The sequence below is a fragment of the Dromiciops gliroides genome, chromosome 4 (assembly GCF_019393635.1).
Source record: "Dromiciops gliroides isolate mDroGli1 chromosome 4, mDroGli1.pri, whole genome shotgun sequence".
Classification (NCBI taxonomy): Eukaryota; Metazoa; Chordata; class Mammalia; order Microbiotheria; family Microbiotheriidae; genus Dromiciops; species Dromiciops gliroides.
The window spans coordinates 201489882-201513726 of NC_057864.1; the positions used below are offsets into that span (position 1 = coordinate 201489882).

The window sequence follows — 23845 nt, forward strand, 5'->3', positions numbered from 1 at the left end:
AAAAGAAAAGAAAAGAAAAGAAAAGAAAAGAAAAGAAAAGAAAAGAAAAGAAAAGAAAAGAAAAGAAAAGAAAAGAAAAGAAAAGAAAAAATCTTAATGGGGGCAGCTAGGTGGCACAGGGTCCTAGATTCAGAAAGACCTGAGTTCAACTCCAGCCTCAGACACTTAACACTTACTAGCTGTCTTATCCTGGGCAGGTCACTTAACCCTCATTGCCCCACCAAAAAAAATGAGGGCGTTAGACTCAATGGCCTCTAAGATAGGTCCTTTCTGGCTTTAAATCTATGATCCGGTGATCCTGTATGAATTTATAATTAATAACATTAAAAGTGTCCTTGTTGCATTACTATGTATGGTACATTAGATAGCCACCTATCTTGCTGGATATTGACCAAATCAATTAACCTTTCCAGGATTTAGTTTTCCCATTTGTAATTTGGAAATGAGAATGCCCATGCCCCTTCTCACCAGCTCAGGATGGACAAATGAGAACAAACAGGTCAGAGGCTGGGGACAAAAGTCCTGTTAGAACCTGGGCTATTATTCATTCATTTAATCAGATTATCTCTTTATTTCATCTCAGGCTCAAGCCCTTCACCTCCTACAAATTCCGAGTCAAATCAACCAATGACATTGGGGACAGTGAATACAGTGAAGAATCAGAATCCCTCACCACGCTACAGGCTGGTCAGTGCCCTTTTCTCCTCCCCAGTCTATGATGTGATCTTACCCCGCTCCATCTCTCTCAGCCCCTGAGGTGGGAAAAGCTGCAGGACAGTGTCTGATTGGACTGGGGCATTCTGTTGTGGAGAATGACCCGTCTTAATGTGACTACAGGCTTGGGGGAACAAGAAGCGGGGAAAACCTCAAGGATACCAACTTAAATGCTATCTAGTCTATGGTCCAAGTATTTGCCCTTTTCTTACATTCCAAAGCAATCCAAGCCACAGCTTCTGAATGTGGCTTAGATACTTAGAGCATCAACTCAGAAACTGCCATGGACCTAAAGAACAAGGCAAAGGGAGCCAGAAACACCTAAACCCATGGGTTTAGGTGGCATTAAAGCCCCTGAGCCTGTTGTCCTCTGTCCTTGGTCCTTCCCTTGTAGTCCCCAGCAGATCCCTCTCTCCCTCTCTGAAGGTGTTGGCTTGACCTCATTTTCCCCCAGCTAGGGGGTCATTCTTCAGCCCCTAGCACCCATGGAGCTTGAAGGGTTACTCACACTGGTCTACCAACATCAAGAAATCACCGGGCTGGCTCATCATCCCAGCACTGAGCTCCTGGATGTCACCATTTTCCCTCTCTCTCTCTCACTCTCTAGCCCCAGAAGAAGCTCCCACCATCCTCTCCGTTACGCCACACACCACCACTTCGGTACTGATCTCCTGGCAGGTATGCAGGGCCTGGGAGGAGGAGGAGAGGTGGGATAACCATCTCCTAAAGAGATGGCCTTATGTTCTATGCTGGGACCTTTAGGAAAGCCTTGAGGAATGTACATAATACTATAGACAGAAAAGGAAAAGGCACCAAGGAGAGAGATTAACCACGGCAGGGACAGAGAAACTTCTCCCCAAGCACATACAGGGATTGCACTGAGGGTACGGGCGGGACTCATCAACGTCCTCCCACATGGATTCCACCAGCAAGTGAAGAGATTCCCAACAATAAAACCTGGGGAAAGATATGTGTCCCTTACTTTACAAATGCCTTCCTTCCCAGGTCTGTGCTTGAAGTCTTTTTTTAGTTTCTTTTCCTCAGCAGTCCCCCTCCCTTTCTTCAATTCTCCACTAAGTCACACACTCACTGATGCAGGGATAGAGGATTACCCTCCCCTCCCCCTTGCCCCCACCATCCCCTATAAGCCTGAGAGGATTTGGGCCAGGGGACCAGATTCCTGTCAGTGACCTGAGCCCCTCCCTTGCCCTCTCCTCATATCCTCCAATCTCTCCTAGAAAGAGTTTCTGACACTGGCCCTCGATGCCCAAGGAGCAGTGCTACGGGCTTTACCTTATAGGACCCCAGGCCTAGTCTGCCCTGCTCCTCAGCAGATAGGAGCCTGGATTGATTAATGAATGAAGAAAAAAGTATTTAATTAAGTTCTTACTGTGTGCCAAGCATTAGGAATACCTAGAACGATTGAGAACTCCTGTTCTCAATTAATTAATTAAACTCAAGAACTCTCACTCTAATTGGAGGAGATGATAGATAAAGAAAGTCTGTGCTCAACTCTGATAGACTTAGCTCTTCTCAGCAATACAATGATCCAAGACAATTACAAAGGACTCATGATGGAAAATTCTGTCCACATCAGGAGAAAGAACTATGGAGTCTGAATGCAGATCAAAGCATGCTATTTTCACTTTAGTGTGTGTGTGTGTGTGTGTGTGTGTGTGTGTGTGTGTGTGTGTGTGTGTTCCTTTTGGTCTTTTTTTTTTCATAACTGTGACTAATATGGAAATATGTTTTACATGATTGCATATATAGAACCTATAGCAAATTGCTTACCATTTTAGGAAGAGAGAAGGGAGGGAAGGAGAAAAATGGGAACTCAAAATCTTATAAAAATGAATGCTAAAAATTATCTTTACATATAATTGGGGGGAAATAAAATATTATTAAAAATAAAAGGGGGCAGCTAGGTGGCGCAGTGGATAGAGCACTGGCCCTGGAGTCAGGAATACCTGAGTTCAAATCCAGCCTCAGACACTTGACACTTACTAGCTGTGTGACCCTGGGCAAGTCACTTAACCCCAATTGCCTCACTAAAAAAAATAAATAAATAAAATAAAAGGACAAAAAAAAGTCTGACTCCAGGGCAGACAGAAAGGTCCTACAATCCAAAGGCTTCAGCGGAGAGGTAAGTGGCACAGTCCAGAGGTCCTTGGCTTATATAGCTAGTTAAGATTGCAACTCCAGAAGCCTGCAAAGTAAAGAGGCAGAGCCCATGGCAAGGCCTGACATTCTCCCATCCCACCAGAAGGAATGGAGTTGTTGGTTTCGATCTCATAGAAAATTCCATGAGTAGTCAGGCAACCTGGGGAAAGGGGGGAAAAAAGGTAGAGAGAAACTCCTTGTTGGTAACAATGTTTCCTGCCTTGCTGTCACCTGGAGTCCTGCATGGGTTCTGGGACAGCATGGGAGATGGGGAGAGCATAGGAAGGGACAGCGAGGTGGGAGGGTACCGGCTTTTCCCAGCAGCCAGGCATTCTGGGTGGGCTCTGGAACAGTCGATCAAAGAGGGGGAGAGGAAAGAAGGTTTAAGGCTAGATAAGGGGATCCCGGTTTCCACTGTTCTGGGACCGGAGGTAGGGGGAGAGATAAAGGCAAAGGCGGTGATTTACCCTCCAGTGACACTTACTAGCTGTGTGACCCTGGGCAAGTCACTTAACCCTCATTGCTCTGCAATGAGCTATCCCAGCTATGGAAAAAGTTCCCACTCTGACCCCTGACCTAAGGGGGGATAGCATCTAATCTAAATTCTTGGGTTTTATTTTTGAGATCTGAGGCCCTTTGAATATAAATGCCCTCTCTTCTCTAGTTTAAAACCAGAGCAGTAGGATAACAGAGAGTATGAAAACCCCACCAGCAAGCTGAGAGGCAATTAAGGGGCTAATTAAAGCAAGAACCATTTCAGCAGGTTTCATAAATTTGGTATCATTTTTTAAAGGCATCTGCCTGATGGCTCTTCACAGCCCTGAGCTACACATAAAATCCCTATGGATTGGGGCCATGATCAGAGAAAAGGAGGACAAAGACAGAGACAGACAGACAGAGAGAGGCAGAGACAGACAGAGACAGAGACAGAGGTGTGTGTGTGTATATGTGTCCACATGCTTGTGTGTACATGTGCTCCTTAGCTCTGGAAGATTCAGGAGACCTCTGTCATAGCCTCTCAGAAACCACAAAGAGAGGTGGTCCAACAAGTTTAGAATGATGGATCAATGGCCATAGGGCAGATAGCACCAAGCATAAAGAAGAGGCAGCAGCATCTAGTACAAAGAATTAGGTTTCTGGATCTATTACTAACTTGCTATATCTTTCTCTAGGCTTCAGTTTCTCTCCTTATTAAATAGGAGATAAAAATAATAATAAATACCTGACCCTACCTATCTCGCAGAGATCTTAGGAAGAACAGGTCAAAGATATGAAGGGATGGTGACTGAACCTATAATTTTATTGATATTATGGGGGGGTCCTAAATGAGGAAGCTTCTTCTCCCAGTGCAGGTCAATACCTTCTCCTCAACTTTTAGACTCATCAGCTAGGTGGTACAGGTGATAGAGAGCTGAACTTGGGAGTCAGGAAAACCTAAGTTCAAATCCTGCCTCAGGTATTTACTAGCTGTGTGACCCTGAGCAAGTTACTAAAACCTCTGCCTGCCTCATTTTCCTCATCTATAAAATGGAGATAATAATATCACCTGCCTCCCAGGGTTGCTATGAGGACAAAACAAAAGAATATTTGTAAAGTGCTTTCAAACCTCAAAGCACTATATAGATGCTTATTATGTTACCTTTGCCATATATGTTATATTTCATATTATTATATAAATGCTTGTTAAGAAGTTAAGTGACTTGCCCAGGGTCACACAGCCAGTATATCACAAAGGAAAGACTTGAACTTGGGTCTTTGAGGCTCTGAGGCCATCACATGCATCAGAAGTCCTTTCTCCCTCAAATACCATGCTTGCCTCTCTTTGTGAGAATTTTTTTTAGCACAGTGCCTGGCTCATAGCAAGCACCTAATAAATACTTGTTGAATTGACTTTTAAAAATTGTATTATTTTTATTTTCATAGCTCAGATAAATCTACTGTTAAAACATTATAACAGTACAGACCTGTATACCATAGTTCAAATTTATTTGGCATTTTACAGTTTATAGCTTTCCCTGGCTTTATTCAAGACTCAGCTCAAATCCCATTTGCTATAGGAGTCCATGCCTAATCCCGGCCTCCCCTCTTCTGACCCCACAACTTCCCAGCTGTCATAGTCTTCCCTTTACTATCCCACCCCTTTACACTGTATACCCAATTACTTGCATGATGTCTCCCTATTAGAATGAAAGTTTGGGCACCTAGGTGGCACAGTGGATAAGGCACCGGCCCTAGAGTCAGGAGGACCTGAGTTCAAATCCAGATTGTGTATCTGAGTTTAGATTTGAACTCAGGTCCTCCTGACTCCAGGGCCACTGCTCTATCCACTGTACCACCTAGCTATCCCAGCTGTCACCTTTCAAGAGAAGAAGAGGTTTGACACTTGACACTCACTAGCTGTGTGACCCTGGGCAAGTCACTTAAACCCTCATTGCTCTGCCAAAAAAAAAAAAAAAAGAATGAAAGTTTATCAAAGGCAGAGGCTGTTTGTTTTTTGCGTTTCTTGGTATCGCACATGCTTAGCATAGTGTCTGACATGCAGTAGGTGCTTAGGAAATCCTTATTGACCGAGAGACTTTCATCCCAACAACTCTGAGTTGAAATAATGCAAGGGTTATGTTGCCCATTTTGCAGATCAGGAAATCTAAGCTTGAGGGGGTGATTACCTAAAGTCACACAACTAAGCAGTATTTACACCAAAATTCAAAACCAAGTCTTCTTTCAAGTCCAGTGTTCCTTATGCTTTCTCCTTCTCCCCCTGCCCCATAATTTTCAACAACAGATTACTGTTCCCCCCCTTTTTTTGAAGAAATTGGGATTAAGTGACTTGCCCAGGGTCATACAGCTAGTAAGTATCTGAGTTCAGGTTTGAACTAAGGTCCTCCTGACTCCAGGGCCAGTGCTCTATCCACTGCACCACCTAGCTGTCCCAGCTGTCACCTTTCAAGAGAAGAGGCTTGGACTGAAACCAGCTTATACCATCTTATACCAATCAAGACAGCCAATTATTCAATTTTCAGCATGAGCATTTAAACCTCAGAAATCAGGGGTCAAATTTTGTTTTGTTGATTGTCTAAACTTAAGAAAGTGAGGGAGAAAATGTTTATAACGCAAGTGGTGTGTGTGTGTTCTGAGTACTTCCTCCCCCCACCCCACCACCACCACCCAGTTGTTAAATATTTAGCAGCACACCCAGTGGGTATAGAAGTATACTTGAAAGAACAAACAAATGATGGAGAATGGCGTGAGGTAAGTATATGTCAGTAAACAAGTATTTATTCAGAACTGACTGTGCTACATGCTGGGGATACCAAGAAAGACAAAAACAGTCTACCCCTAAGGAGCTCTCTCTCACCTTCTAATGGGAGAGGCAACATGAAAATGACTATGTACAAACAAGACATAGATAGGGTATATTGGAGGTAATTTCAGAGAGGCGCCCCTAGCATTAAGGGAGAAAGGCTTTCTTGTAGACCGTGGGATATTAGCTGAAACCTAAGGGAAGCCAGAAGACAGAGATGACAAGGGAGGGAAGTCTAAGCATGGGGGACAGACAGAGAAGATACAAAATTGGGAGAGGGGGTGTCCCCTGTGAGGAATCACAAGGAGGCCAGTATCCCCAGATTACAGAGTACCTAGAGGAAAACAAGGTGTGAGAAAAACAGGAAGACAGCAAGGGACCAGGTTATGAAGGTCTTTAAAAGTCAAACAGAGGATTTAATGTTTGTTCCTGTACATCATCGGGAGCCACTAGAGTTTATGGCGAGGGGAGGGTGACACATTCAGACCTGTGCTTAGGAAGATCACATGGGATCTTTACGTGTATGTGATTTGGAATATCTCCCCCCTTCACAAGTATATGATCTAGAATATCTCCCCCTTGGGTCCCCTCCATCTCCAGCCACCAGCTGAAGACAAAATCAATGGAATCCTGCTGGGCTTCCGGATCCGTTATCGAGAGCTGCTATATGAAGGGTTGCGGGGCTTCACGATGCGAAATATCAATAATCCCAGTACCAAATGGGCTGAGCTCACCTGTGAGTACAGAGGCTTGGGAAAGGGGGGATGGGAAGGGAATGGAGGAGAGAAGGAAGGAGGGAAGAAGGGAGGAAGTGTGAGGTGATCCTACCCCACACTAATAGGGCCCCAGTGGTCCCTGGCATCCTATCCTCAAGCTCTGTTCCTGAAGCCAACCTTTCAGCCATCCGATAGTCTTGAACCCCTTTTCCCCCTCCACTCCATTCTCAGCTACCTCCTTCAGTCGCTTCTTTCCTCTTTCCACCTTCATCCTCTGTTCTAGAATCAGTAGCTCAGGGACATCCTTCTTCTTGCTTGCCCTGTGTTCTTGAGATGATCACCAGCCTACCCAGGTGCACCCTGCCCCTCCCCAGAGCTTGACTGTCTACATTTGGGGAAAAGGGACCCAAAATCAGTAGGATTCGGGGCAGCTAGGTGGTGCAGTGGATAGAGCACCAGCCCTGGATTCAGGAGGACCTGAGTTCAAATTCGGCCTCAGACACATGACACTTACTTGCTGTGTGACCCTGGGCAAGTCACTTAACCCCAATTGCCTCACTAAAAAAAAAAAAATCAGTAGGATTCAGTCTAGCAAATGAGACGCCCTACCTTAAAAGAATGGCCTATCACCATGTCTAAGCCATCATTCTCTCTGTTTACAAAGTCCTTGTAAGGCCTGATCCCAGTAAAGGGGGGCATCACACACACACACACACACACACACACACACACACACACCCCACATGTGTAACTTAATGCATGAAGAATCAGTCAGCAAAGGGCAGCCAGGTGGCACAGTGGATAGAATGCCAAGACTAAAGTCAGGAAGACTCATCTTCCTAAGTTAAAATCCAGCCTCAGACACTTACTAACTGTGTGACCCTGGGCAAGTCACTTCACCCTGTTTGCCTCAGTTTCCTCATCGGTAAAATGAACTGAAGAAGGAAATGGCCAACCACTCCAGTATCTTTGCCAAGAAAACCCTAAATGGGATCACAAAGAATCAAACACTACTAAAAACAACTTTAAAAAAAAAAAGAATCAATCAGCAAGCATTTAAGTGCCTACTATGTGTCAAGTACTGTGCTAGGTGCTAGGGACAGACACAAAGGCAAAGAACAGGGAACAGCTAGGTGGCACAGTGGATAAAGCACAGGCCCTGGATTCAGGAGGACCTGAGTTCAACTCCAGCCTCAGACGCTTGACACTTAGTAGCTGTGTGACCCTGGGCAAGTCACTTAACTCTCATTGCCCCACCCCCCACCCCCCCAAAAAAGACAAAGAACAAAATAATCTCTCCTCTCAAGGAGTTGGCATAATAACAAATCTGTCACTTCACTGATTTGGGTACCCCCTCCACCAAGGCTGATCACAACCACTCTGCAACTCCATAGGAGGCCTCCAGAAGTCCTGTAGCCAAATTATTCATCATCCTGGATCCAAACTGGTAATGAGCCTCTCTAAACGTAACTAGGCTAGTCCCTATATGTACAGTCCATCTACAGACTCCCACTCAAATCCTTTCTTACTTGTTAGAACTTGCCTAGCCTTTGAAAATACAGGGTTGCGGGGCAGTTAGATGGCACAGTGGATAGAGCACTGGCCCTGGATTCAGGAGGACCTGAGTTCAAAGCCGGCCTCAGACACTTGACACTTACTAGCTGTGTGACCCTGGGCAAGTCTCTTGACCCCAATTGCCTCACCAAAAGAAAAGAAAATACAGGGTTGCTTCCATACCAAAAGGAGTAATTCAAGGGGAGGAGGATACATATACTTAGATGACAGAGAGAAACAGACAGACACAGAGACAGAGAGAATTAGAGATCAATACACAGACATAGATATAGAAAAATAATTAGAGATGAGAGAAACATCTAGAAAAATTAGAGATGTTAAGAGATAGATATAGATGATTAGACAAAGATAGAAAGATAATTAGATAGATATTGATAGATAAGAGACAGAAAACTAGAGAGGTTATTAGACAAATATAGAAAGATAATTAGGGATGATAGATTAAGAAGGATTAGAGATTGATAGATATAGGTATAGAAAAATAGAAAAGACATAGATAATTAGTATAATCAAAGCTAGACAGATAACTAGACAGAGATACAGAGAATAGAGATTGATAATTAGATAGATATACATATATAGAAAGATAAATAGATGATAGATAAAATAGAGATAATTATAGACAGAAAAATTAGTCGGAGATGATAGAGAGATAAATATAGATATAGAAAAATAGTCAGATATGTTAGAGATAGATATAGTTAATTAAAGATAGAAAGACAGGTGGGGACAGATAATTAGAGATAGATAGATTGATATATAATAGACATAGAAGGATATTTTAGATAGATATAGAGGGACAGCTAGGTGGCTCAGTGGATAAAGCATTGGCCCTGGATTCAGGAGGAGCTGAGTTCAAATCCAGCCTCTGACACTTACTAGCTGTGTGACCCTGGGCAAGTCACTTAGCCCTCATTGCCCCACCAAAAAAAAAAAAAAACAAAGTGGGGGGGGAAGGCAGCTAGGTGGCACAATCGATAAAGCATGGACCCTGGATTCAGGAGGACCTGGGTTCAAATCCAGCCTCAGATAATTGACACTTACTAACTGTGTGACCCTGGGCAAGTCAAAAAAATAAAATAAATGAAGATGGATATAGAAAGATAATTAGCCAGAAATTATCAAAAGATAATACAGAAATATAAAGATATTTAGTCAGAGATAGATGGATGGATGGGTAGATAGATGGATAGATAGATGGATGGATGGACAGATGAAAGAATGGACAGATGGATGTAGTAGGGCCTCTATAATGAGTAATAATATAGTAGCTCACATTTATATTACACTTTAACATTTGCAGAACACTTTATATACACATTTGATCCTCACAACAACCTTATGAAATAGGTGCTATTATTATAATAGGATAGTGTCGAGGGGCAGCTAGATGGCGCAGTGGATAAAGCACCGGCCCTGGAGTCAGGAGGACCTGAGTTCAAATCCAACCTCAGACACTTAACACTTACTAGCTGTGTGACCATGGGCAAGTCACTTAACCCCAATTGCCTCACTAAAAAAAAATAAAATAAAATAGGATAGTGTTGAAAGGACAAGTGGATTCAAATCCTGCCTCTGACACTGACTAACTGTTGTGTTGAGCAAGTCATTTAACCTGTTTGTGGCTTAGCCAGTTCCCTAAGACTTCCCTACTAAAGGCATAGAGGAATTGTGACACTGGGGAAGGGAGTTTCACTACACTGATGAAATCTCTGATCCTTTTTTTATTTGCCTGTGGAAGCAAGGATTTCATCTGTGTTAGAAGAAGGTTGCAGGGCAGCTAGGTGGCACAGTGGATAGAGCACTGGCCCTGGAGTCAGGAAGACCTGAGTTCAGATCTGGCCTCAGCCACTTACTAGCTGTGTGACCCTGGACAAGTCACTTAACCCCAATTGCCTCACCAAAAAAAAACAAAAAGAAGAAGATTGCAATGATTTTACTGTACTTACTGTTTATTACTGTATACTGAAAAACTGATCTTTCCAAGAGTCTTATAATACCAAAACAAACACAAGAGAATTATTGTATGGGTTTTTATGAGTATTCATATATGGCATAGCCAAGAAGTTATGAATGCAACTGTTTCTACAAGGCATGCAAAAAAATTCTCATTTTTAGAGCCATACCATATACATGCATTATAAATGTTCGCCATATATACATATATGTGTGTGTATGTATATATATACACATATATACATATATATATATATATATATATGTATATGTATTTGCAGGCATGTATGTGTTCTCTCTCCCTACTTCCAAAACCCTACTCCCACTCCTGCCTCTTTTTTTTTGGTCTTCTAAAACTACATAATGTCCGTGTAGCCTGGTGATTGCACTGTTGGACCTCTCAGAGTTGGCACTTCTACCTCCATCCCTCGCTAGGTAACTGAACAAGTCCCTCCCCTCATTAGCCTTGGGTAGCCCAATGGACCTGGAGATTCCACTTATAAAATATAGAGAGACCCATCAGCAAAGGCTGAGGTGCAATCTGACCAGTTTTAGAGTCAAAAGAACTGATTATGAATCCCTTTTTCATATTCACTTCATCCTGACCTGTGGTAGAACCTTCTGAGATCATGTTGGTCTGATCAGCCACAGTCGGACACATTGTACCTTGACCCCAACACGGTGACGCCATTTTGGTCCTCTTCGGGAAGGAAGGACAACAGCCAACCACCTCCCTTAGTTGGGATGGGAGGCAAATCCTCCAAGCCTGTCCCTTTCTGCATCTGTAAAATAAGGGCATGTTTTAGGATCTTCTGGGCCTAAGATCCTACCCCTGTGATAGGTGCTTTCATCACAGCTTTCTCCTCACCTCCCACTCATTCTGACCGCTAACCCAACGTCTACATGTTCATTCAGTAACACGCCGTTCCTTTCTCACTTGTGCTAGAATTCTTGACTCCTGTTAGCAGCTGTCTTTCTCCCCTTCCCCATACTAGTGTCAACATAATTGGTGTCTCTGTGTGAAATGTTCAGTGTGCGTGTGTGCACTAACCTCTATGTACTCTATCCCTTCTGACCCTCCTCCCCACCTCCCCATACCTGCCAACAGCTATGTATGCTGTGCGGAACCTGAGCCGGCCCAGCCTCACGCAATATGAACTGGACAGTAAGTCTGCTTGTTTCTCCACTCTGGTCTCTGAATTGACCCTCCCCATTTCCCCAGTGGGTGCTCTTCAATTATTGGGCAGGGACTGTGGCTTCTCCTGAAAAATACCCTCTATTCAAATGGATTCCTGACTTGGGGAAAGAATATCAAGTAGAAACATCTTTGTTTTGATGGAGAGATGAGAGTATATAGGTGCAGAATGAAACTACTATGTCTAATGATTTTTTACACTGCTAGAAAGGGAGAATTCACTGAGGGGGCAGGGGTACAGCATGGGCAGAAATGACTGTGATGTAAAAACAAAGGCATGGGGGCAGCTGGGTGGTTCAGTGGATAGAGCACTGGCCCTGGATTCAGGAGGACCTGAGTTCAAATCCAGCCTCAGACACTTGACACTTACTAGCTGTGTGACCCTGGGCAAGTCACTTAACCCTCATTGCCCTGCAAAAAAACCAAACAAACAAACAAAGGCATGACATGTTATTGAGGGACAGGGGGAGCATATTGCTAAGACTATTACAAAGAAATGGAGGTAGAGAAGGAGGTACCATTCTGCCCCCAGAATGCTACAGCTAGCAAAGCCTACCCCAACCCATTTCTACCACCACCACACACATGCCCTTCCCCAACAGACAGAAAAACTGGCAATGTCAAACCCAGTGGGGATTTGTTGTATCATGGAAATTCTCATCTAGTCGTCCCCACCAAGTGTGAACTGAAACATACACACATATACACATATATCCTATCCCCTGGTGAGATAGGAGAGAAAGAAATCAGGGTGGTGGGGGCTGGGAATGTTGGATACTGTGTGTTGTATTATCACACATATGAACCCACACTAATCAAGGGGTACTATTTTTAAGAATAGCATTTAGCAGGGGACTCTCTAGTGTCCTCTGGGGCAAGCCTCATATACTTGGCTTTGGCGAGACCCCTTAGATCAGGGGTTCTTATCATTTTTTGTGTCCTGGATCCCTTTGGTAGTCTGGTGAAGCCTATGGACCCCTTCTCGGCCTGATATTTTGGTCGATTAGATTAAAAGCTCTTTGATATCAGGAAATGTCTTTTGCCTTTTTTTTCCCGGGGCAATGAGGGTTAAGTGACTTGCCCAGGGTCACACAGCTATTAAGTGTTAAGTGTCTAAGTCTAGATTTGAACTCAGGTCCTCCTGAATCCAGGGCCAATGCTTTATCCACTGTGCCACCTAGCTGGCCCTTGGCCTACTGTTTTTAAATAATTGAAGAAAATATTAATTTTTAATTAGAGGTGAATGAAAATTAAAAGATGTTTTTTTTCCCTCCTGAAATCTATCCACAGTCCCCTTGAGGGTCCATGAACCCCCAGTTAAGAACCTCTGTCTTTTGATTTGTTCATTCCATACTTCAATCTTGACACTGGGTCCAGAAATCCTCCTTGCTTCTCCACGCCCTCCAAACTTCTTCTAACTTTCTAACATCACAGCAGTGACTTCTGAAGGCCAAAACTGACAGGGACCTGGACAGGGAAAATTAGAGGGAGTGGACCCTAGTTTCAGACAAATAAAAGTTCATTCCCTCTTCCTTTTCAACCTGTTATTGTTTTTTAAAAGGGATTGAGGTTAAGACCTGTTCACACTTTCTATCTGGGAAAGCCACCCAGCACTGTACATGAGGGTATTATGGATCAAAGAATGAGGCAATCTTGGGAAACCCTGAAAGGGACTGAGATTCAGATTTTGGCAGAATTCAGGGGTGTGCTGGACCCAGCTCTGAGCAGCTCTTGAAAGCTGATTGTTAAATTTTCAGAGTGAGCATTTACACCTCAAAAACTGGAAAACACTACAAATGAGGGCTTGTTTTATTTTTTTGATTGCCAAGACTTAAGAAAATTATAGAGAAAATATTAACACGAAGATTAAAAGTGTGTCATGTGTATACCTCCTCTGCAACCACACCCATACCTCAGCCAGTTGTTAAATGTTTACCAGTGCATCCCTGTAGTCAGGGAAGAATATGAACCTTTTGAGTAGAAGATAGATGCTGCAGTGGAATGATATGCAAAGTGATGCTGCAGGGGAAGATATTCAAAGCCAAGGTGTATCCAGAGAGAGGGAGAGCTACTCTCAGTTGCATGAGGCATGAGGCCATCCCCAGCCTCCCAAGTGCTGCTTTCACCCTTTGATCTGCTCCATCAGAGCTCAGAACTACAGGCTGGTAGATAGAGCACCGGCCCTGGAGTCAGGAAGACCCGAGTTCAAATCTGACCTCAGACACTTGACACTTACTAGCTGTGTGACCCTGGCCAAGTCACTTAACCCCAATTGCCTCACACACCCCCAAAAAAGAGAACTACAAGCTGTCCCATTCCCTGAGTGATCAGAGCACCCATCCTCCACCCCCACAGTTCCACACCCCCACACATACCCTCACCTTCACAGTAACTTCTCTCTGTGCCCTCTTCCCACTCCCCTCCACCAGACCTAAGTAAGCACAAACGCTATGAGATCCGGATGAGTGTCTACAATGCTGTGGGGGAGGGGCCATCCAGTTCACCCCAGGAAGTGTTCGTGGGAGAAGCAGGTAAGTAAAGTGAGATGTCGTTTCTCTTTCCCCGCACCTCTCTATCCTAGTGTCCGCCCCTGCACCCATCTCCTTGCCAGATTGTCCTCTCCCAGCTACACTTTAAGGCCAACCAGAAAAGATGGCAGCAAGGGGACCCTACCCATCCTGGGCTGCCCTTCCACATCCTCCAGCACACACATGCATGCGTGTGTGCACACACACACACACACACACACACACACAATCATCCTCCTTTTTTTCTCATCATCCTCTAGTGCCTACTGCACCCCCACAAAATGTAGCTGTCCATGGTGCCACGGCCACACAGCTAGACGTGACTTGGGAACCACCTCCATTGGAGGCACAGAATGGCGACATCCAAGGCTATAAGGTATGTATAATGGTCTTTGGCAGAGTGCAGGAAACCAAAGAGAAAAAGAGGCCAAGGCCTTAGCAATCTAGAGAATGACCTGCAGGGTTTTAGCTGTGAAAAACTTCTCAACTGTTTTCTGTCCAAGATTGGGGAAGAATTGTAAGATCTAGGTAGGCTTTGCTAAAGGGGAAATGCTTTGCCTAGGTTTACACAAAGAAGCACAGTGAATAGAGTATCAGGCCTGGAGTCAGGAAGACTCATCTTCCTGAGTTCAAATATGGCCTCAGCCACTAGCAGTGTGACCCCAGGTAAGACACTTAACCCTGTGCCTCAGTTTCCCCACTTGTAAAAATAAACTGGAGAAGGATGTGGCAAACTACTACAGTATCTCTGACAAAGAAACCCGAAATGGAATCACATAGAGTCACGCATTACTGTAAATAACTGAACAACAACATCAGCCAGTAAGTGTCAGAGCCAGGATGAGAATTGTCTGAAAATATTTGAAGAGAAAAATAAATATCCAAAGGGCTGTCACATGGAAGATGAGTTAACTCCATTCTGATATGGGGGGCAGGGTTGAGGAAGCAGTCATGCACTTTAGCTCAGCCTCAACCAGGTCCCCCAATTCTTGGGACCTTCCCCTCCTACCTACCACTCCCAGCTCCAGTCCTGTTCTGTCTGTCTCTTCATTCCCCAGCCTGGGCTGCTTGCTGCTAGGTTCAGTTCTCTTAGCCCTCTTTATAAAGTCTTCGTGCAGTTTCTCCATTCGAGTCCTCCTCCAATGTCTCATCAGAACATGGAGGTTACCAGTGAATCTCAGATCTAGAAGGGACATTGAAGGTCACCGGTAAAAGGTCCAATCTGTAAAAAAAAAAAAAAAAAAAAAAATCCCCTCTACAACCTAGTTGAGAAGCAATCATCCAGGATTTGCTTGAAGACTCCAATGAAAGGAGAATCCATGACCTCCTGGGACAGCCCATTCAACTTGAGGATAATTCTTGTTGTTAGGAAGTTTCTCCTTACCCAACACCCAAACCTGTCTTTCTGTAGCTTGCACCTGTTACTCAGAGTTCTGCCCTCAGAGGCCAAGCAGACCCAGGTTAGCCCATCTTCTGTATGACAGTCTTTCAAATATTTTAAGACAGCTCTCAGTTATTGAGTCTGAAAAATAAAGCCATGTGTTATAGTTTTTAAAAAAAAGGAAGGAAGGAAGAAACAAACAAACCTGAATTTGGAGTCAGCAAGCTTGGGCTCAAATCCCAACTCCACCATTTACTAATTTTTGTGACTCTGGGCAAATGATTTAACTTTCCTGAGCCTCAGTTTCCTCATGGTTAAAATGAGTAAATTGGACTAGATGACCTCTTGAGGTCCCTTCTAGTTCTACATCTAGGCTTCTGTGATCTTATGACCTCCTTCCCTCTGTTAAGGGCTAAAATTCTAGCTAAACTGTCTAAAATATCTAATGAGTGGTCGCCAATAAATTATAAGCTTTAGCAAGAGTTAGACTTTTAAGCATTTATTAAGGAGAATCAGAATTTGGTAAAGAGAGAGAGAAAGGCCTAGATTCCTATCTATTAAAGGGAGAGCACATTTCTAGCTCTGCTCTCCACCAGAGTCCTCAGGAAAGAGAGTGAGAGTGAGCACCAGTCTCTTCCTTCCTCCTCCCACCAGCCCACGTCACTTCCTGACGCCAAAGAAAAGACTCCTGGTCTTTCCCTCAAAGACCTTCACCTCATAGGTGGAACTCTTCTATAGTAAGTCTCCAGTAGGTGGCGTCATTCCAATTGTTACACCTCTCTCCACACCTAACCTTGCAACCTACTATTTTTCCCCAATGTGTAAATGATCCTCGTTACAGCAGTGGGGGAAGGGGAGAGGGATAAGTTTGTCCTTCATTGGCTTCAGATGACTCACTCCATAACAAGGGCACATGCTTCCCCCAATCCTTTGGCATGGGGAACCCCAATTCAAAGAGATTCTGCAGAGCCGAGACAAAGATAGAAAACAGCATTGGACAGGAAGCACAGCATTGTGGGGAGAGCACCAGCTTGAAGTCAGAAGACTTGGTATCGAATTCCAGCTCTACCACTTACCAGATAAGTGATTTGGGATGCATCGTGTCCCCTCCCTAACCTCAGCTTCCTCCTCTAGAAAATGGAGAGGGGTGGAATTGTAGTAAGTAATTTCTAAGGCTTCTTCTAACTCTAAATTCTGTGATTCTTTGTTCCCAAGGGGCTTAAATGAGGGTTTTCTACCCAGTGTGGGACCCTTTAAAGACGTTATTTGGCTCACAATAAAAATAATTAGGACAATGGCACAGGCCAAAATCTATTACAACAAACTCCAGTTCATATCTTGTACTGAAAATAAAGAACCATTTCCCAGGAGAGATATGTGTGTGTTTGTATGTAGGCATTGTACATATACGTGTATACATAATTATCTACATGTCTGTATACATATATGTATGCATTGTGCAAATCTTGGTTTCCTTACCTGTAAAATGAAGATAATAATATTTATATTACCTTCCTCACAGGATTATTGTGGGTAATGTATTTTTTAAGGCTTTGTTCACTTAAAGCCCCAAAAAAGCTGAGCATGGAAACCTATGCTTGCAATCCTTTCTCCTGGGGCAGACTGAGGCTGGTGGATCACTTGAGCTCTGGAGTTCCCAGTTGCGGTAGTAGGGATAAAGGCAATCCGAATGTCCACACTAAGTCTGGCACCAATATGATAAGCCCCCACGATTGGGGAGGGAGGGAGGGATGGAGTGAGTGGTGAGAAGGTTGCTGCCTAAGAAAAGTTGAACCTGCCCAGGTCAGAAATGAAGTAGGCCTGGGGCAGCTAGGTGGCACACTTAACTAGCTGTGTGACCCTGGGCAAGTCACTTAACCCCAATTGCCTCACCAAAAAAAAAAAAAAAAAAAAAAAAAAGAAATGAAGCAGGCCAGAACTTCCATGCTAATCATCAGAGGAGCTGGGCCTGTGAGTAGCCACTGCTCTTTCCATCCTGGGTAAGATAGGAGGAATAACAAGTCTTTTTTTTTTTCTTTAAAGGCACTATAAAAAATGTGAATTGTTGCCATTTTAACTATATAAAGTAGGTAGAACAAAGAATATTGACCCCCATTTAAAAAATAATGATACAGAAAGCCAGTCCCTTCTAAAGCCCAGAGATTCAAAGCTCATGTTCTTCCATTCTCCTAGAGTTGTCAATATAAATATTTTCTCCTGGGCAAGAATAGTTGAGGGCCGGGGAAAGAAAGGAGATGACAGGTGCACAGCTGTAGAGTTACAAAGGACTTTCAACAAAATCAGTAACAGAATTAGAACCCGGGTCTTTTGATTCCTAAACTTTTATGTCCTCCTCCCTACACTGGCCTTTTTAGAGACATCCCCCCATTCTGAGGCAGTCGTGTCAAATTCCCGACTGCTTGTCTCCATTCTCAGACCTTCTGCCGACAAAAGAAATGGGCCAGGCCACTGGATTAGGTGGTTTGTTTGTAATAGATGCATTTCCCACTGCTAGCATCCGACCTCAGTTCCTAATGTACCTTTAATTGGGTGGAGACCAGAGCCAGTTCTGGGGTTTCTTGCCCTCCAGAGGTTCAAGGAAGGCATCTGGCCAAGAGAGCCGTAAGGACATATGACACCCCTAGAGGTGTCACCCCGGAACACTTGGCAGTGGCAGCTGGGAAAAACAAACATTGTGCCTATAGCATATGCTGCCCATGCATTGGAGTGAAAGAGAGCCAAAAAACAGTTGGGCAGCCACCAGCCTGGCAAGGTGTTAAAGAATGGAAATTTCACATGCAAACATTGAGACTTAAACTTCCATATGCACACACACACACACACACACACACACACTCAACAAGAATTTTTTTTAAAGTCCTACTATGAATCTAACCTATTCTAGGCATGGTGGGAAATATAAGGGAAGGGAAGAAGCATATATGCCAGGCACTGTGCTAAGCACTTTTTAATCATTATTATTATCTCATTTGATCCTCATAACAATACTGCCAGGTAGGTGCTATTATTATCATATACATTTTACAGATGAGCAAATTGAGGCAGACAGTGGTTAAATGATTTGGCCAGGGTCACACAGCTAGTAAGTGTCTAAGGTCAGATCTGAACTAGGATTTTCCTGACTTCAGGCCCAGAACTACCAATGGACTCTAGAAATAGACGATGTGGGCCCAGCTCTTATATACATGAAATGGCTAAAATGCATAATGTGAAACAATATATAATCAAGGATAGTATACAGTATTAATGCAGTAAGAAGTCCCTCAAATATACATTTATTTATATATAATTATTTGCATGTGATAGACATAGGATCATATATGTGTGTATATATATGTGTGTCTCTGTGTATATATCTGCATATATGTTTATATGGGATATATGTATATTTTCCATTCTCTGACTAGGTAGTGGAATTGTCTAATGTTAACATTAGCCAATTAATTTTTAATATTCCTTTTTTCTTTTGTGAGGCAATTGGGGTTAAGTGACTTGCCCAGGGTCACACAGCAAGTAAGTATCAAGTGTCTGAGGTCGGATTTGAACTCAGGTCCTCCTGAATCTGGGGCCAGTGCTCTATCCACTGCACCCACCACCTAGCTGCCCCAGCCAATTAATTTTTGATGCTATCTAAAACAGCCAATTTATAATCAATGTAATAAGAATGAGGATTGTTAAGCTAGTGCCTTAAAATTTGCAAAACACTTTAGATAAATGATCTCACTCAAGCTCTAAAGTCTTAACAAGCCTATGAAATAAAATACATTATAATTATTATCCTTCTTTTACATGTAAAGAAACCAAGGCTCTGAGGGGGTTAGTTAACTTGCCCGTAGTCATACACTTAACAAGTATCAAAGGTAAGCTTTGAACCCAGACCTTCTGGGTCCCATTCTCTATCCCCTATACTATATTGCCTCTTTTGTTTTTAATATCACCCAAATAACATTATTAGCTAAACAACTGATATTAACATTAACCAGTCAGATTTGGGACTACTAGCCTCCCAAATGAATATCATTAACCAACAAGTTAATCTGACAATGACATAGCACTCAGATCAAACATCGGCTATAAAATCCCTATGTACTACTAGGTACAAACACGAAGGTAAAATTACTGCTGTTTATTGTTGTCATTTAATCGTTTTTGTGTCTGACTCTTCATGATCCCATGGACCATACCCTGACAGGCCCTTCTATTCTCCTCTATCTCTCAAAGTCTGTCCAAGTTCATGTTCATTATTCCGATGACGCTATCTATCCGTCTCATCTTCTGCTGTCCCCTTTTCCTTTTGTCTTCAATCTTTCCCAACATCAGAGTCTTTTCCAATGAGTCCCATCTTCTCATTATATGGCCAAGGTATTTACACTTCAGCTTCAGTATTCGACCTTCCAGTGAATTAATTTCTTTGAGTATTGACTGATTTGATCTCCGTGCTGTCCAAGGGACTCTCAAAAGTCTTCTCCAGCACCACAGTTCGAAAATCAATTCAGTGGTGCTCAGCTTTCCTTATAGTCTAACTCTTGGCCATACATTGCTACTGGAAAAACCATAGCTTTGACTGTACAGGCCTCTGTCAGCAAAGTGATGTCTCTGCTTTTTAGTGTGCTGCCCAGATGTAGACAAACACCTTATAAGTAGACACATATAAACTCATGTATATTCACATGCTCCAATATTTATAAAGACCTAGAGATATACAGTACACACAGACAAATGTTCACCATTACTCATACCGTTCTTTAGAGAGTGAGGGAGCAATGGGGAAACAACAAGGTGGCTTAGTGGATAGAGGGCCAGTCCTGAAGTCAGGAAAGAGTCATCTTTCTGAGTTCAAATCTGGCCTCCGGCACTTACAAGCTGTGTGACCCAGGGCAAGTCACTTCACCCTGTTTGCCTCAGTTTTCTCATCTGTAAAATGAGCTGAAGAAGGAAATTGCAGACCACTCCAGGATCTTTGCCAAGAAAACCCCAATTGGTACCATGAAGAGTCCGATGCTACTATAAACAACTAAATAACAACTGAGGGAAGGTGTAGGAGAAAGCAAGGGTTTAGCATCAGTGAGCCTGGTTTCTGGGCTCCTTATCAAAGGGAAGATTCTATTACTGTAATAGGCTGAGTGCATCATACCTAAGTAGCCTGTCCTGCTCTCTCACTTGCCAGCTGAGAATAGTTCCCGTGGTCCTTCTGCTGCCTTGAAGAAGAAAACAAAATCCAAACCCCTTGAGAACCTAGTACCTGCAAAGATCAATTTAGCCAGCAGATGGCATCAGACTACCTGGAATTGCAAAACTAATTTCTCAATTTCCTCTAGCCCAGGGCTTCTTAAATTTTTCCCACTCATGACCCCATTTCGCCTGAGAAATTTTTACAGGACCCCGATAGTTATACATAACCTTTTACTGTTGCCAAATTTTTCATGACCCCCCACATTCAGTTACATGAACCCGTTTGTTCTAGTCCAACCCTTCATGATTGAGGTTGAGATTCATAAACTATGGGACCTCGAATGAATCATCATTAAAAATTACCTAGGGGGGGCGGCTGGGTGGCGTAGTGGATAGAGCACCGGCCCTGGAGTCAGGAGGACCTGAGTTCAAATTTTACCTCAGACATTTGACACTTACTAGCTGTGTGACCGTGGGCAAGTCATTTAACCCTCATTGCCCCACCCAAGAAAAATTGTCTAGTTTAATACCCCTCACTTTATAGAGGAAGTGCTTGGGGCCTCTAGTGGGCTCCAGAATCACAAAGATACTAAGGTTTAAGAGGCTTTGCTCGGTTATTTCCAGATGGGAAAGCTTGCAGAAGAGTCCAGAAGAAGAAAGGAGAATAGAAAAAAGAAAAGGAAAAAGAAAGGAAGGAAGAGAAAGAAAAAAGAAGGAAGGGAGGAAGGAAGGAAGGAAAGAAAGAAGGAGAGAGATTCAGTGAAAGGTGGGAAGCCAAGGCAAACTTCAGGAAATAAGCAAGAACCAAGGAATACTAGAGAGATATCAGTTGCTTGTGGTTGGGATGTGCCAGTATAATTTTTTAAATGACAATATCAACTCCGTTACTCTACATTTTCATGACATATCATACCACCAAAGGGTTACTTTACCGAACTAGAAAATATAAAAACAAATTCATGTAAAAAGACAAAAGGTTAGCTATCTCAAGACATGTCACTTTTTTAAGTGGAAAGGAGGGGGGCCTAGCAGTACCAGGTCTCAAACTATACCACAAAGCAGAAATCAAAACTATTTTGTACTAATCTTTTTTTTTTTTTTTTGTGAGGCAATTGGGGTTAAGTGACTTGCCCAGGGTCACACAGCTAGTAAGTATCAAGCATCTGAGGCCGGATTTGAACTCAGGTTCTCCTGAATCCAGGGCTGGTGCCACCTAGCTGCCCCTGTACTAATTTTTAAAATAGAAAAATCTTTCCATACAACAAGTTAGATCCATAAGACCCTGAAACTAGAAGATTCCAATAACTAGGTAGGGACTCACTATTCAATAAAGATGGCCAGGAAAACCAGAAAGGAGTTAGACAAATTAGGTGTGAACCAACATCTGAGATCATGTACCTCAATAACCTTCTCCAAATGGATACATGACCTAGATATAAAAGGAAATGCCTTTCAGAAGTTTGGAGGGGAGACAAATCTTTGACTATACAAGGAATAGAGAAGCTCAGGAAACAAAATGGGCCATTTTGATTGCATAAAATTTAGGGTTTTGCACAAACAAAATCTACACAATTAGAATTAGGAGAGAACTGGTTAACTCAGAAAAATATCTTTGCAACAAATTTCTCTGATGAAGGACCGAGATCTGAGCTAAAAAGGGAACCGATATAAATATGTGAGAACAAGAACCATTCCCTAATAGATAAATAGCCAAAGGATAATAATGAGCAGTTTTCAAAGAAGAAAGGTAAGCCATCAATGACTATTTAAAAAATATTCTTCAACTCGTTAATAATAAGAGAAATGCAGGGGTAGCTAGGTGGCGCAGTGGATAGAGCACTGGCCCTGGATTCAGGAGGACTTGAGTTCAAATCCAGCCTCAGACATAACGCTTACTAGCTGTGTGACCCTGGGCAAGTCACTTAACCCTCATTGCCCTGACCAAAAAAAATAAATAAATAAGAGAAATGCAAATTAAAGTTACTCTGAGGTTCTAGCTCATATCTATCAGTTTGTCAAATATGACAAAAATGGAAAATAACAATTGTTGGCAGGGCAGTGAGAGAACAGTCAAGTTAGTGCACTCTTGGTGTAGCTGTAAATCAGTCCAACCATTCCAAAAGCAAACTTGGAGCTATACCCCCAAAGTGACTAAACTATGTAAAAATACTAGATTGTTGTTCAGTCATTTTTCATCCACACCAGACTCCTCTTGACCCCATTTGGGGTTTTCTTGGCAAAAATATTGGAGTGGTTTGCCATTTCCTTCTCCAGCTCATTTTTACAGATGAGGAAATTGAGGCATATAGGGTTTAGAGACTTGCCCAAGGTCACACAGCTAGGAAGTATCTGAGGCCAGATTTGAACTCATGATGATAGGTGTTCCTGATTCCAGGCCTGGTACTCTGTGCCACCTAGATAAATACTAGGTGTATATAATCCCAAAGAGATCAAAGAAGAGGAAAATAAGTCACATGTACAAAAATATTTGTAGTGGCTCTTTTTATAATAGCAAAAATAAATAAATAAAATAAATTGATGCTATCAATTGATAAATGGCCAAACAAATTTTAGTATTATGAATGTTACATAGTACTATTGTACCATAAAAAATGATGAAAAGGCTGGTTTCAGAGAAAACTAGGAAGGACTTATGTGATGTAATGCAGAATGGAGTGACTAGAACCAGGAGAACAATTTCTATTATGACTACAAGATTGTATTCAATGAAATAATCAAAACAACTGTGAAAGACTTAAGAATTCTGAGTAATGCAATGACCAGTCAGGACTCCAGAAGACCCATGATGAATCATGCTTCCCGCTTCCCGCTTCCCGCTTCCCCCTTCTTGGCCGAGAAATAATGGACTGAACGAGGCATACATTTTCAATATAGCCAACATGCTTATTTGCTTCACTTGACTATATTTGATTAAAGCAAGAGCTTAAATCTTTTTTAAAGGCTGGGGGAGGGGGAAACAAAGAGTAGGAATGGAGTGATAGTGATAACAGAAAAAGAAAGAAAAGAAAAAAGAAGCATCAATAAGATTCTTTTAAATTCTAAAAGAAGCAGAAGGAATTTCAGAAGGGGACATAGACAAGCAAGGCAGTGTTAGAACTAATATGT

General features: G+C 42.8%; 1 protein-coding gene across 1 annotated transcript in view; it reads left to right on the forward strand.

Annotated features, from left to right (window-relative positions):
• The window catches only part of SDK2 (sidekick cell adhesion molecule 2), a 462515-nt gene that overhangs the window by 383476 nt on the left and 55194 nt on the right, over positions 1-23845 (forward strand). Inside the window, exons 31-36 of the mRNA XM_043963496.1 lie at positions 584-687; positions 1322-1392; positions 6776-6911; positions 11531-11587; positions 14047-14148; positions 14406-14521. Coding sequence (XP_043819431.1) covers positions 584-687; positions 1322-1392; positions 6776-6911; positions 11531-11587; positions 14047-14148; positions 14406-14521 — 586 coding nt within the window. The remainder of the gene's footprint in view (positions 1-583; positions 688-1321; positions 1393-6775; positions 6912-11530; positions 11588-14046; positions 14149-14405; positions 14522-23845) is intronic.